Below are 15,146 nucleotides of genomic sequence, written 5' to 3'. Positions count from 1 at the left end.
TGGTTGCAGGCCATTGCAAATATATTAGGACAGCCACAAAAATATTTCAGATGGTGTCTCTCCAGGGTGAAGGTGGCGTCGCCTGGGACAGGTGGACGGACGGGGAAGGGGGTGGGTGGGTGTAAGGAACAGTGTAATTTGGCCTACAATTTTTGGTTGTGTTTTCCGGTCCGTATACTGAATGGCGATATACGATATATATTTCGATATTATTTCCGTAAAGTAAAAACAAAATACAAAACAGTCCTAGTTACCTGAGATACTAAGTATGTCATTATTGTGACTTAGTAAATATTGACTTACTAAGACAAAATAACGACTAAGTAAAATTAATAACTTACTGTAAATAAGCATTTGCAATAAGCGTTTGAAAAAAAGAGATAGCAGGGACCCTGCCATTCAAAACTAGGCTGCTACATTACTATTATTAATGATTCATGTAACTGAAGCTGAAAAAATAGTACAATAGCAATAGGAGAGACTATGTATCCCCGAACACCATGGAGTTCATGTCGGCTTTATGATGTACTTACATTATTATATCAACTATCAGGGACAGAAATTCTTCATTTAACATAATGTCCTTTTTTGCTGCTTCACAACAGAAAAAGGTAAAGTGAAATAACTTAGTTGTTAACTGTGTGTCAATAGTGCTCGTCTTTCCCTAAGACAGACAGGGCTTTGCTGTCCGTAACACACACCGCAAAATGAGCTAACGTTACGCTGAAAGCTAATTAGCCTTCATCTCAAGGACTACGAGCGAGCTGAGCTGCCGCTTACATTTCTAGAACGTCAACGGGCTCATAGATGTTACTAGTAATTGACTGGGAGGTGTTAATTATAATTTGGGGAGAGATGGTTGTATGGGTGGGACAATGCTAGGTGCTGCATAGGACGTACTGACAGAGGCAGAACAAAGCGTAGCAGCCTGTTAAGACTTTAGTTTAGCACCAAATGATAATATAAATACATTTAATAAAGTCAAATACAAAAAAGGCAACACGTATCCTACACTTCTCTTTTGTAAAGTAAATCCGAACAGCCGACATGGGCATCTCCATCAACTAGTTAAAAAGCTAACACGCTGACGTTTGCATGTTAATAAAAGAGACTCCCAAGATGCTGTATCAAAAACCATGATTTTGAGGTTAAACCCTTTAAAAGGACTGTTGCCACACAAAGGAGGGGGTTTACTACAGCCACAGGGGTGTCCTTTGTACCTGCAGAGCTGGCACTGTTCCCACACACATAGATCCCCCTTGGAGCCAGGTTGCAGACCGCCTATGAGAGACAAGTGTTGAGTGACGGCACACACACGACCATGTCGGGGGGACAAGGAGGGGACCTGCAGCATCTGGCTCTTGCCCAGCCCGGGGTCTCCCACCAGCAGGATGTGAGGGTCCCCTCTGACGGGGACGCTGTTCTTGTCGGTGTGCTTCTGCCGGCCTCCGAACAACACCAGCACCAGCGCCGCTTTCACCAGCTGCGAGACAGGCGTCACGGTGACGGATCAATTAATACCTGCTAACTGCAGAAAAGTGGAGGGCGGCGCTCACCAGGTGGCCGTAGATGGCGGGACACAGAGAGCTGGAGGGCGCAAACATATTAGTGAGGTCTTTCCTTGCCATCTTGACTGGACTGGCAAACAAAGACTTACTGGACCATTAGTCTGAGCAGGTCCGGCTGCGACTGGATCTCCTGGATGGCGTAAAGATCCTTCAGACTGAACTCTTCCCCTCCGGAACGATCCTCCACTGACCCTCCTGACTTGGACTGCTGACCTGAAACCATTGAAAGAGTTCTGGCGAAGACACTTTACGTCACGTCCACAAACAATATCATTTAAAAACTAGAAAATTGCAGCGAAAATTTTGATGGGACTGCTATCTGTGTCCTGAACACAGATAGCAGCTGCCTGGAGGCAGTAGAAGCCAGCATACTTCTGAGAGGGCGCCAAGTACAAACCCCGTTTCCATATGAGTTGGGAAATTGTGTTTGATGTAAATATAAACGGATTACAATGATTTGCAAATCATTTTCAACCCATATTCAGTTGAATATGCTACAAAGACAACATGTTTGATGTTCAAACTGATAAACAATTTTTTTTTTTTTGCAAATAATCATTAACCTTAGAATTTGATGCCAGCAACACGTGACAAAGAAGTTGGGAATGGTGGCAATAAATACTGATAAAGTTGAGGAATACTCATCAAACACTTAATTGGAACATTGCACAGGTGTGCAGGCTAATTGGGAACAGGTGGGTGCCATAATTGGGTATAAAAGCAGCTTCCATGAAATACTAAGTAATTCACAAACAAGGATGGGGCGAGGATCACCAATTTTTAAGCAAATTGTCGAACAGTTTTAGAACAACATTTCTCAATGAGCTATTGCAAGGAATCAAGCGATTTTACCATCTACGGTCCGTAAAATCATCAAAAGGTTCAGAGAATCTGGAGAAATCACAGCACGTAAGCGATGATATTACGGACCTTTGATCCCTTAGGCGGTACTGCATCAAAAACTGACATCAGTGTGTAAAGGATATCACCACTTGGGGTCAGGAACACTTCATAAAACCACTGTCAGTAACTACAGTTGGTTGCTACATCTGTAAGTGCAAGTTAAAACTCTGCTATGCAAAGCAAAACCCATTTATCAACACCACCAAGGAACGTCGCTGGCTTTAGGGCCGCAGCTCATCTAAGATGGACTGATGCAAAGTGGAAAAGTGTTTTGTGGTCTGACGAGTCCACATTTCAAATTATATTTGTAAACTGTGGACGTGGTGTCCACCGGAACAAAGAGGAAAATAACCATCCAGATTGTTATAGGCGCAAAGTTCAAAAGCCAGCATCTGTGATGGTATGGGGGTGTATTAGTGGCCAAGGCATGGGTAACTTACACATCTGTGAAGGCACCATTAATGCTGAATGGCCCATACAGGTTTTTAAGCAACATATGTTGTCATCCAAGCAAGGTTATCATGGACGCCCCTGCTTATTTCAACAAGGCAATGCCAAGCCACGTGTTACAACAGCATGGTTTCGTAGTAAAACAGTGCAGGTACTTTCCTGGCCCGCCTGCAGTCCAGACCTGTCTCCCATCGACAATGTGTGGTGCATTATGAAGCGTAAAATACGACAGCGGAGAACCCGGACTGTTGAACGACTAAAGCTCTACATAAAACAAGAATAAGAAAGAATTCCACTTTCAAAGCTTCAACAATTAGTTTCCTCAGTTCCCAAACGTTTGAGTGTTAAAAGAAAAGGTGATGTAACATAGTGGTGAACATGCCCTTTCCCAACTACTTGGACACATCTTGCAGCTATTAAATTCTAAGTTAATTATTATTTGGAAAAAAAGAAAAAAGTTTATGAGTTTGAACATCAAATATCTTGTCTTTGTAGTGCATTCAACTGAATATAGGTGGAAAAGGATTTGCTAATCATTGTATTCCATTTATATTTACATCTATCACAATTTCCTAACTCATATGGAAACAAGGGTTGTATCAAAATCCAGGATTTTTAGGTTTAAACATGCAACATTAGCTATAAAGCTACGAAAAAAAGTTAGCATGCTAAGGTTAGCACACTAATAAACAGTAAAATGTTAGCATGCTTGCAAGATGACTCCAAGTATCAAAAATCATGATTTTTAGGTTTAAACATGCAAAATTAGCTAAAAAGAAAATAACGTGAGCCTGCTAATGTCCGCTGGCTCATATAAAACATTAGCATACCTCCAAAATGGCGCCAAGTATCAAAATTCATGATTTTTCAGTTTTCAACATAAACAATTAGCTAAAAAGCTAGAAAATAACGTTAGCATGCAGGCGCGCACCTTAAGAGGCAACGTTGATTCAGCTCCGTTGTCAGATTAAATACTTTTATTCACATTAGTGTGATTTCGTGTCAAATCAAGTCATTCCCTTGCTTCGTGGTAGTTTGCTGACTACTGCTCTTGTAACATGGGGTGTCTTGCTGCCGAGTTGTCAAATAGTAAACAGGTGATCACGTGGTCAAAGAGAGATCCACTTTCTCATGCACCACTCAATCATTGTGGAGATAAAACAGTCAAATACTCAACAGAAGCGCACCTTTGGTGTTGCTGACTGAAGTGGCCTCGATGTAGAGCAGGAACAGGCACTGGTCCTGGTTCTTCCTGGAGGTGCCTGGATCATCCAGGCAAGAATCCCAGGTCAGTCTCAAGCCATTTAAAAAGTACAACATTTGAAGAGCTGCACTTTTCTTTTGGAAAGTTGCCTATCATTCATAATGTGAGCCAAGAACACATGTTTTTTTTTTTTTATGCATTCTAAGTTGTAACATATGGCAAGTAAGAGGTGGTTAACACTACATACAACTAATGGGAGTACAATTAAATACCTCTATTAAAAAAACATCTAAAAAGCGCCATCAATACTGCATTGACATGTGTGACCTGAATATTAACACGTTTTAGTGATACTGTCCTTGTAAGTGCTAACTATTCATAGTTTGGCGGTGAGAGAGCTAACTAGTCTAAGGTGCTATAATAAAGGATACCGGTAATTTCATAAATGAAAAAAGTGAGTTCTCGATAATACAAAACCCAAAACCAGAGTGTATCTACTTTCCATCGTTTGTGACTCGCACAATCCCCGTCACGGTCACCGTGTCCCCAGGGACGCAGCAGTCACACAAGTCTGAGGTCAGGTGACACTCCACAGTCCGCGGGATTCGTCCAGTCTCCCTCTGCTCGCCGCACATCAGCTCCTGCACCCTGCCACCGACATTTTCAACACAACATTTCATTTCAGTGTATTATTCCTTTCAATCATCCATTCATTTTCTACAGCTTGTCCCTCTCAGGGTCGCGGGGGGTGCTGGGGCCTATCCCAGCTGCATTCAAGTATATATATAATGTAGTAGTAACAGACACCTTCATTACAATATGTAATACGTACAATATACACACTGCAAATATATATATATATATATATATATATATATATATATAAAATGTAGTAACGGACACCTTCAAAACAATATGTAATATGTACAATATACACACTAATAATATATGTATAATGTAGTAATAGTTCTTAACAATATGTAATATGTACAATATACACACTATAAGTATATGTATAATGTAGTAATAGTTCTTAACAATATGTAATATGTACAATATACACACTGCAAGTATATACATAGTGTAGTAAAAGACACCTTCATACCGATATGCAATATATTCAATATTTACCGTATTCTGATCATTTTAATCATTGCCAGGACTGAGTTGTTCCGCATATGTATTTCCGTTTCCATACCAACACACTTTGGACTTCTATCAACAAATGTGTGTTCCTACTTCCTGAAACAAAAGTGTCTTCTAATCATGGCAGATTCAGTAACAAACAAGGAAATATGACTATTTTTGGACAAATGGGGACTCACAATCTTATCTTTTTGAAGCTGAATATAATGAGGATTAACTGCTGCTTCTAGAAATGCGCATGAAGGAAGAGTGAAACATTGTAGCAGACGGAAGCCGAGGGAGGTGACAATGTGGAATTTGAAGCCATGCTGTTTTGACATAAATGGAGTGCTTACCTAAATAAACAGGAAAAAATGTCCCCGGCTAGCTGGACCAAACAGACAACTGTCCATCGAGTGAGTCAAACTTTGTATTGATCATGATACACGCGGCACGTCATGCGTGCTAGTACAACTACAGTACATATGCTGTCTGGCTAGCTGTGTACAAACAAAAGATGAAATCATACTTTACAGATACTGTAAAATGATTATTCATGTTTTTTACTCAGTACAGATTGGTGTTCTATTACAAGTTCAAACGTGTTTCGTGTTGTTGTAGAAGCTAGCTTATCTCTTTCTGTAGTTAGCTTTTAGGGCTAATACCGTAGCACGCCGATGTGTTACTACGTTAGAAAAAGAGTTCCTCAGTGTTTGCTCTTACAATAACAATGTGGCTACAGTTTGGTTATTAGACAGGTTAAAGAACGTCAAGTAAGTATTGTTGATGGTTTTTGAATACATTTTTTAAATGATTTACTGGTCAAATTGATTGTTAACATTAGCTGCGTTGCTAGCCACTTAGAACAAGATGATTTTTACATGTTAGAATGCAAAAAAACAACCCTTGTGTCTTCTTGTCTATCATAAAGACTGCAGTTCCCCTTTAATAAATAAATCAATGATCTATACAACAAAAACAATGCACTCTTATTTAGACAATCTTTGACTTTATACAGCACATCCTTTATTTCATATACTTTTACTTTGACATTGTCAATATGTGATTTCCATGTCAAGTTTTCGTCGATCATAACACCTAAATGTAGAATATATTCATATTATTCATATATTACATATATAATATATATTGTATATTATTATCATTGTTTATTGTGAGCGAACTGTAGTGCAGAACTTCCCCCAGGAATCAATAAAGTACTTTGTATTTTATTCTAAAAAATATTCTGTCTGGCGAGTCTCTTGACTGAAGATGCAAGCGCAGCATCTGTTGTCACGGCAACTCATGAGCCTGGCTGATGCTGCATGTGAGTCACAATTGTGCCAGTTGGGTGAGGGCGACACCCAGTGGTGAGATTATGTAGCACACTGGTCCAAACAAGTGTGTGTGTGTGCTTACTTGATGAGTTGCCAGTCCACAGTTTGTGTGAGAGAAGAGCTGCGCATGGCAGAGAATGAACGACTGCGGCAGTCTGGCTGGCTACACTGTAACACGCACGCACGCACGCACGCACGCACGCACGCACGCACGCACGCACGCACGCGCGCGCGCACACACACACACACACACACACACACACACACACACACACACACACACACACACACACACACACACACACACACACACACACACACACACACACACACACACACATAAACACACACACACACACACATCATTACAAAACCACAATTAAGGGATTATGCCGACTTAGTACCTTGGTGGGTGTCGCGTACTTGCCGCGTTGTAGCGGCAGCGAGCAGGTGGCGGAGCACGTGGTGCACCTGAAGGCCAGCCGGGTGCACAGAGGTCTGATGTTGCTCACTCGGACCGCCGTGCCCCTCACGCACACCAGCTGCCCGTACACGCTGGCCCGCAGGGTGCGCAGCGGGGTCAGCGACTCGTAGTTGTGCAGCCTGCGGAGAGAGGTGGCCCTGGCGCTGTTAGGCTTGCTTGGCGGTGACAGCGAGCGACGCGGCATTTGCACCTTGCACTGATGTGAGGGATGTTGATGATGGGTGTGGCCGCCGGAAACTCCTCCCCTTGCAGCTCGGCAGCCTGATTTTCCAAGTCCACAGTCAAGACCTGGTGGGTTCAAATGGACTTTTGGGCCTCGCTCACAAACACATGACAAGGATCCTGGACAGTAGATTCTTCCTCATGCATTTCTTATGTGCCTCATGTTATGGTGCATGTGCTTTTTGTCTCGTTCTGGGGAGATAGCTCCAATTACCATATTTTCCGGACCATAGGGCGCACCGGATTATAAGGCGCACTGCCGATAAAAGGTCTATTTAAAAAAAATCATTTTTCATATATTAGGCGCGCCGGATTATAGGGCGCATTAAAGCAGTCAAAACACATTTTTCAGTATTTTTTCACTTTAGAAAGATATATGGTCAAAAACGATAATGATGCCAAAAAACAAAAACAAAAAAGGTGGGAAGTCCTCAAAGGCTTATTTTGAAAATGTAATTATGTTTATAGATATGCAACAACAACAACATATATGCTATCTGTTGTTGTGATCCCTATTTTGAGTGTACAAAAATTAAGGTGTATGTTACTGAGTCCGACCTGGACATAATATGGACTATACACAAAGGCTTATTATTATGAAACTGTAATTTTGTTTATAAATTATATGCAATCTGTTGTTTCCCTAATTTTTCGTTGTAGATGGATGAAGGTGTGTGTTGCTGAGCCCGACTTGGACATTATCTGGACTGGACCTGGTTTTAAAAACCCTTTAAAGGCCTACCGAAACCCACTACGACCGACCACGCAGTCTGATAGTTTATATATCAATGATGAAATATTAACATTGCAACACATGCCAATACGGCCGGTTTAGTTTACTAAATTGCAATTTTAAATTTTGCGCGGAAGTATCATGCTAAAACGTCGCAGTATGATGACGCGTGCGCGTGATGTCACGTTTTGTAGAGGACATTTTGTTCCAGCACCTTTCACAGCTATAAGTCGTCTCTTTTCATCGGATAATTCCACAGTATTCTGGACATCTGTGTTGCTGAATCTTTTGAAATTTGTTCAATGAATAATGGAGACGTCAAAGAAGAAAGCTGTAGGTGCGGCCGCCTTTAGCAACACAAACACCGCCGGTGTTTCATTGTTTACATTCCCAAAAGATGACGGTGAAGCTTTACTATGGAACAGAGCGGTCAAGCTAACACGGTTGGATTGGATCGCACACACAAAGTATGGTGTATTATAATGTAATAAAGTTGATTTGATTATGCAGCGATCATTTTGAAAGATTGGGTTTCGGAGAGGGTCCCTTGCGAAGGGCAGAGATGGGCATCTCCACCACCGACCTTCAGGTTGTACAGGTACGACCATATAATCTTACTAAAACACTAGTAACACAATAAGCAGATAAGGGATTTTCCAGAATTATCCTAGTAAATTTGTCTAATAACATCTGAACCGCTCCCACTGTTTAGTCTTTTTTTTTCTTCTAGTCCTTCACTTTCACTTTCCTCATCCACAAATCTTTCATCCTCGCTCAAATTAATGGGGAAATCGTCGCTTGCTCGGTCCGAATCGCTCTCGCTGCTGGTGGCCATGATTGTAAACAATGTTCAGATGTGAGGAGCTCCACAACCCGTGATGTCACGCGCATATCGTCTGCTACTTCCTGTACAGGCAAGGCTTTTTTATCAGCACCAAAAGTTGCTAACTTTATCGTCGATGTTCTCTCCTAAATCCTTTCAGCAAAAATATGGCAATATCGTGAAATGATCAAGTATGACACATAGAATGGACCTGCTATCCCCGTTTAAATAAAAAAAAAAAATCTCATTTCAGTAGGCCTTTAAACAAATCTAATTTCATTAATAACCTGGTCTGGTGGAGATAAGGTCCTTTTTTAAATTTTTTTATAAATAAAATAAAATAAGATAAATAAATAAAAAACTTTTTCTCGGATAAAAAATTAAGTAAAATAATATAAAAACAATTACATGAAAAATAGTAATTAATGAAAATGTTAGTGGACCAGTGAATCAGCACACATGATTGACCAGTGCCAATTATGTGTGCTTCAGGTACTGTGTCCATTGCAGACTGTGTTGTCAATGTTGTGGGAACCAGAATATTGGTAGCAGACAGAAACAACCCCTTTTGAGTGAGTGGGTGCTGATGAGTGTGAATGGGAGAGGAAGGTTTTTTTTTTGGGGTTGATGGACTAATCGAAAGTGTATCTTGTGTTTTTTTTATGTTGATTTAATAAAAAACAAACAAAAAAAAGGAGTCAAAACACTTTATTGTGGTCTACATCAGTGTTTTTCAACCACCGTGCCGCGGCACACTACTGTGCTGTGAGATACAGTCTGGTGTGCCGTGGGAGATTATCTAATTTCACCTATTTGGGTTAAAAATATTTTTTGCAAATCCAGTAATTATAGTCTGCAAATGATGTGTTGTTGTTTAGTGTCGGTGCTGTCTAGAACTCGGCAGAGTAACCGAGTAATACTCTTCCATATCAGTAGGTGGCAGTCGGTAGCTAATTGCTTTGTAGATGTTGGAAACAGCGTGCAGGTAAAAAAGGTGTCTAGGGCAGTGGTTCTCAACCTTTTTTCAGTGATGTACCCCCTGTGAACATCTTTTTAATTCAAGTACTCCCTAATCAGAGCAAAGCTTTTTTGGTTGAAAAAAAGAGACAAATATGTCATCAGTTTCTGATTTATTAAATTGTATAACAGTGCAAAATATTGCTAATTTGTAGTGGTCTTTCTTGAACTATTTGGAAAAAAATATATAAAAATAACTAAAAACTTGTTGAAAAATAAACAAGTGGTTAAATTATAAATAAAAATTTCTACACATAGAAGTAATCATCAACTTAAAGTGCCCTCTTTAGGGATTGTAATAGAGATCCATCTGGATTAATCAACTTCATTCTAAACATGTCTTCACAAAAAAATACATCTTTAACATCAATATTTATGGAACATGTCCACAAAAAAAATCTAGCTGTCAACACTGAATATTGCATTGTTGCATTTCTTTTCACAGTTTATGAACTTACATTCATATTTTACCTGAGATAGGCACCGCGACCCCAAAGGGTATAAGCGGTAGAAAAAATGGATGGATTTTTATTTTGTTGAAGTATTATTCAATAAATATATTTATAAAGGATTTTTGAATTGTTGCCATTTTTCAATAAATATATTTCTAAAGGATTTTTGAATTGTTGCTATTTTTAGAATATTTTCAAAAAATCTCACGTACCCCATGGCATACCTTCAAGTACCCCCAGGGGTACGCGTACCCCCATTTGAGAAACACTGGTCTAGGGCTTAAACCAAAAAACTGTTCTACCGAAAGGTGTTTGTCATTCTTGCTTGGTGTGGGTTCACAGTGTGGCGCATATTTGTAACAGTGTTAAAGTTGTTTATACGGCCACCCTCAGTGTGTATGGATGTTGACCAATTATGGATTGCATTCACTTGTGTGTGAAAAGCCGTAAATATTAAGTGAATGGGCCAGCAAGTAAAGTCAGTGCCTTTAAGGTTTATTAGCGCTCTGTTCTTCTCCCTACGTCCGTGTAGCACGTTATAGAGCGGCGTTTTAAGAAGTCATAAATTTTACTTTTGGAAACCGATACCGAAAATTTCCGATATTACATTTTAAAGCATTTACCAGTCGATAATATCAGGAGTCCGATATCGGACATCTCTAATTATAATACATTACTTTAATTTGTTTTCAAGTAAAAAAAAAAAAAAAAAAAGCCTTTTTTTTCTGTACCTGATGAATAGCCACTCCCAAACAGTTGAGGATGATCTCAGGTTGCTGCTTGATCTCCGTGGTCAGTTCGGGGAGAGCATCACGCACGACCTCGTTCGCGGTCAGGTCCGCGTAGTCCACCAACAGGCTGCCCTGACGCTCGATCTCGTCCTGTGGGAGAGAAGTCCTCTCCTCAGTCACTGGCAACGCGTAAAAGGTGATTGGCCGCACACAGACCTTGTCGTAGAGGTGGATTCTGGAGCTGAAATATTTCTCAAAGACTTTGATCTTCTCTACGCTGGGCGAGCTCTTGATGAAAGCTGCCAAATGCCAAGGACAAGACCAACATTATTGCTAAGTGAGCCATTGCTGCGCTACGCCTTCATCATCATGAAATACCTTCCGTGAAGTACAGCGGCCATCCTTTGTAAGGACACAGCACATCCAGAGTGACCTGATGGCGAACTGGGGAGGATCAAATTGTATTTTCTTTCATTATACCTGAACATTTAGGCTACCAGCGGTCCCTGTCTAATACTGTAGTATCTGCTAGACTAGGAAATAACATGTTTTGCATCCAGAAAGTCAGAGAATTCTCTTCAAAGATGGCTGCTCTGAATGTAAACAATAATAGACGCTTCTATAATAACCGTTATTAGCATGTCGGATTAGTTTTTGTCACACTAAATCAGCCGTATACGGTGGATGGATGAACATTTGTATATGGTAACGTTACTGTTGTTTTAACTACATTTTTTCATGTGGTATTAACGTTCTACATCGCTAGTCATAACTTCTGTGTTTCCTCTTCATCCACTGTGTTTAAAGGTTGTAGAGAAAGGGCTTAGTTTCCCATAAGTTGTTTACAGTGCATCCATAGAAAGTATTCACAACGCTTCACTTTTTCCACATTTTGTTATGTTACAGCCTTATTACAAAACTGAATAAATTATTTTATGTCCTCTAAACTCTATCTACCATACCACAAAATTACAATATGAAAAGCTTAAAAAAAATTCAATACATTTGCTCAAAAAATAAATAAAAAAGTTTCATTGTCATTATTGGTTATTTAGTGTAGAATTTTAAGGACAAAAAAAGGTTTTATTCCATTTTGGAAAATGGCTGTAACACAGCAAAATGTGGAAAAAGTGGAGCGATGTTAATACTTTCTGGATGCACAAAAATGAATGTTTTTTTTCAAATTTATTCAAACGAAAAAGCAAAATCACTTGTGATTTTTTTTTTTACAATATGCAAAACTTAAAAAAACATGTTTACCACATTGTAATTATGGGGTATTGTGTGTAAAAGTTTAAGGACAAAAGAGATTGTATTCCATTTTGGAATAAGGCTGTTACATAACAAAATGTGGAAAAATTGAAGCGCTGTCAATACTTTCTAGATGCACAAAAATACATGCTTTTTTTTGCAAATGTATTAAAAACAAAACATTTTTAAATCACGTGATTTTTTTTTGTTTTTAAATAATTAGCAAAAAAGTAAAAAAATAAAAAAACATTTTTTCCCACATTGTCATTATGGGGTATTGTGTGTAGAATTTTGAGGAAAAAAAATGAATGTATTCAATTTTGGAATAAAGCTTTACCAAAGAAATGTGGAAAAGTGAAGTGCTGATAATTAATTTCCAGCTGCACAATTTGTTTGTGTGTGCAAATTTATAAAATATAAAGAAAACAAAAAATCACATATTGCAGTTTTTTCGGTTTAATAAATTTGCAAGCAAAAAAAAAAAAAAAAAAATCAAATTGTGATTTTCCAATTTTTAATACAATTGCAAAATTTAAAAAATAAAAACTCATTACACTGTCATTATGGGGTACTGTGTGTAAAATTTTGAGATAAGGAAAGCGCAGCAATATCTTCCGTGGATGTGGCTATCTAGATTTCCGATTTTGTAACTTGAACACTTATACAGGAATTCTGCTCTTATGTCATTCCCAGCTCCAAAATAGAACACACCATAAGTGTGGGTGTGGGGGTGCGTCCCCTTCACAACACACCTCATACGCCCCTGCTTTTCCATAGAGTAAGACGTCGCAGACATTATCTGGGATTAATGATGTAACGATAAATGGTACTCATCATAACTGTGTTAAAACTCTTGACGGTTAATATTACCTTTCAAAATTAAAATGATGAAAAAAACGTTGAAAACTGCACTTCGATAAACTCACAAAAACTCTCACTACTTTAAATTCTAACATGAAAACAAGAGACATTAACATCTTTCCCCATTAAGAAAACAACGTACTCCAATATAAACTTATATAAACACATTTCTGTGTGAGGAACTAAGATATATACATACAAGCTGTGATATCTTGGAGTGATCAAAATATACTCAGAGGAATATGACACTAAGTTGGTACGGTGCCTTCAAGGACCGCTGAACAGAATAGGAAGCCAGAACACTCTTATCAGTGAAGACATACAAAACCTGCAAACCTGGTTATTTAGAAAAAATAATTTTCTTTTTGCTCACAATAACACTAATATAAAAACTTGATATGGTTACCTGTGATGGGCTTTAGCCACTTTATTGCTATATTTAGCGAGTAGAGGCACATATTGAAAAGGGAAGGAGAGGTATATTTGGCGTCATGCATTTATTCGGTGAACATGAAAGTGTCACAGTCCTTTAATGGGACTCACCTCTCTGGGTGCTGTTGCTCGGATGTCCTAACTCTTTGTCCCCACTTCCACTTGCTCCTCTCCATGAACCAGCACCGCCACCTCCTCTCCATCCTCTGCCACCTCGCCATCCGCCATTGCCGCCTCCTCTCCAGCCGCCATTGCCTCCTCCTCTCCATCCGCCATTGCCGCCTCCTCTCCATCCTCCGCCACCCCGCCATCCGCCATTGCCACCCCTCCACGAGCCTCTTCTGGAGTCGACTCCACTCATTTCTTTGGAAAGGAAAGATTTGTTTAATTAAAAAAAAAACGAAAACAATACATATTCCTTTCTCCATCTAATCAGAACCAAAAAGTATTTTTACATTGTTACTACCATTTGTCCCCATCAAATGCGGTCCTCTCCAAGGTTTCTAACAGTCCTCATTGTCGACGCCCCACTGGGGTGAGTTTTTCCTTGCCCTTATGTGGGCTCTACAGAGGATGTCGTTGTGGTTTGTGCAGCTCTTTGAGATACTTGTGATTTAGGGATATATAAATAAACATTGATTGATTGTTTAGGTGGGAAACGAGTGACGTCACTGCCAAAAACACGGAAATATGACAGCGCCTGATGGAATATTTACCATCAAAACACAACAAAAAATACATTTATAGCCAATGTTTCAGAAAAATTCCCACATATAAGAGAAATATATGTTGAAATTAATCGATCCTAATCTACTAATCTTTGTTTCCTTGATAAAACTCTACAAGCAAAAATGGGAATATTTAAAAACTGTAACCAAACTTGATGAATATTATGTAACTAACGAAAACACAAACAATGCTTACATTTATCCAAATAGAAGATATTCTGTAGTGCTTTTGTCAGCAACCTTTAAAAATGTGTAATAACGATGTTAATAGTGAGAAAGTCGATGTTAAAAGAGCATTTTTATGACTTTTTACCTTCAGTTTGCTGTTCAACGTTCCCTCCTCGGACGGAAACACGTCTTCTTTGTCGGCAAGTTCCGTGACAGTTCGGATGCTCGAGTGTTAGACTGACATCCAGAGGGCACAATCAGTACTGCAGCTGTTTAGCGGGGCCAGAGTTTAATTGAATTAATCTAGTTTTTGATCTGAATGCACGACAACGTTAGAACTAAATGTACACACACATATTTTCAAGTTAAAAAGAAAAAAGTAATTCATTAAAATAACCGTCCTAACATTAAATTAAATGATGAATGAAAAGGAGAAGGATATATAAACGTATAACATCAGCATTTGTTTTTCAACGTCCATAACACAAGAAAAACAAACAAAATTTTGCTCAAAATCATATATTTTTATCATCATGATCTGTACATTAAAAAAAATACAGACTTTACATCGTTTCTGTTCCAAAGTTAAGTTTATTCCATAAACTAACACCTGGAAATGCTTCTTTAGCCAGGGCCATCCATCCATCCATCCATTTT

The 15,146-nt window shown here is 39.1% G+C and overlaps 1 protein-coding gene across 2 annotated transcripts in view; it reads right to left on the bottom strand.

The window, feature by feature from the left end:
- Positions 1 to 14,722, bottom strand: part of mcm8 (minichromosome maintenance 8 homologous recombination repair factor) — a 21,380-nt gene extending 6,658 nt beyond the window's left edge. For both annotated transcript variants that reach the window (XM_061911373.1, XM_061911372.1), the window contains exons 1-14: positions 14,635 to 14,722; positions 13,705 to 13,956; positions 11,428 to 11,493; positions 11,266 to 11,348; positions 11,050 to 11,199; positions 7,262 to 7,359; positions 6,992 to 7,190; positions 6,670 to 6,755; positions 4,629 to 4,773; positions 4,109 to 4,184; positions 1,658 to 1,781; positions 1,557 to 1,587; positions 1,346 to 1,483; positions 1,221 to 1,281 (exon numbers count right to left, since the gene is read on the bottom strand). In XM_061911373.1, the coding sequence (XP_061767357.1) occupies positions 1,221 to 1,281; positions 1,346 to 1,483; positions 1,557 to 1,587; positions 1,658 to 1,781; positions 4,109 to 4,184; positions 4,629 to 4,773; positions 6,670 to 6,755; positions 6,992 to 7,190; positions 7,262 to 7,359; positions 11,050 to 11,199; positions 11,266 to 11,348; positions 11,428 to 11,493; positions 13,705 to 13,954 (1,507 nt within the window). In that variant the 5' untranslated portion in view covers positions 13,955 to 13,956; positions 14,635 to 14,722. The remainder of the gene's footprint in view (positions 1 to 1,220; positions 1,282 to 1,345; positions 1,484 to 1,556; positions 1,588 to 1,657; positions 1,782 to 4,108; positions 4,185 to 4,628; positions 4,774 to 6,669; positions 6,756 to 6,991; positions 7,191 to 7,261; positions 7,360 to 11,049; positions 11,200 to 11,265; positions 11,349 to 11,427; positions 11,494 to 13,704; positions 13,957 to 14,634) is intronic.
- Positions 14,723 to 15,146: the final 424 nt, after the last annotated feature.

The sequence above is a fragment of the Nerophis ophidion genome, linkage group LG09 (assembly GCF_033978795.1).
Source record: "Nerophis ophidion isolate RoL-2023_Sa linkage group LG09, RoL_Noph_v1.0, whole genome shotgun sequence".
NCBI classification, from domain to species: domain Eukaryota; kingdom Metazoa; phylum Chordata; class Actinopteri; order Syngnathiformes; family Syngnathidae; genus Nerophis; species Nerophis ophidion.
Note: the sequence above shows the minus strand (reverse complement) of the source record. Positions and strands in the feature narration are given on the sequence as shown.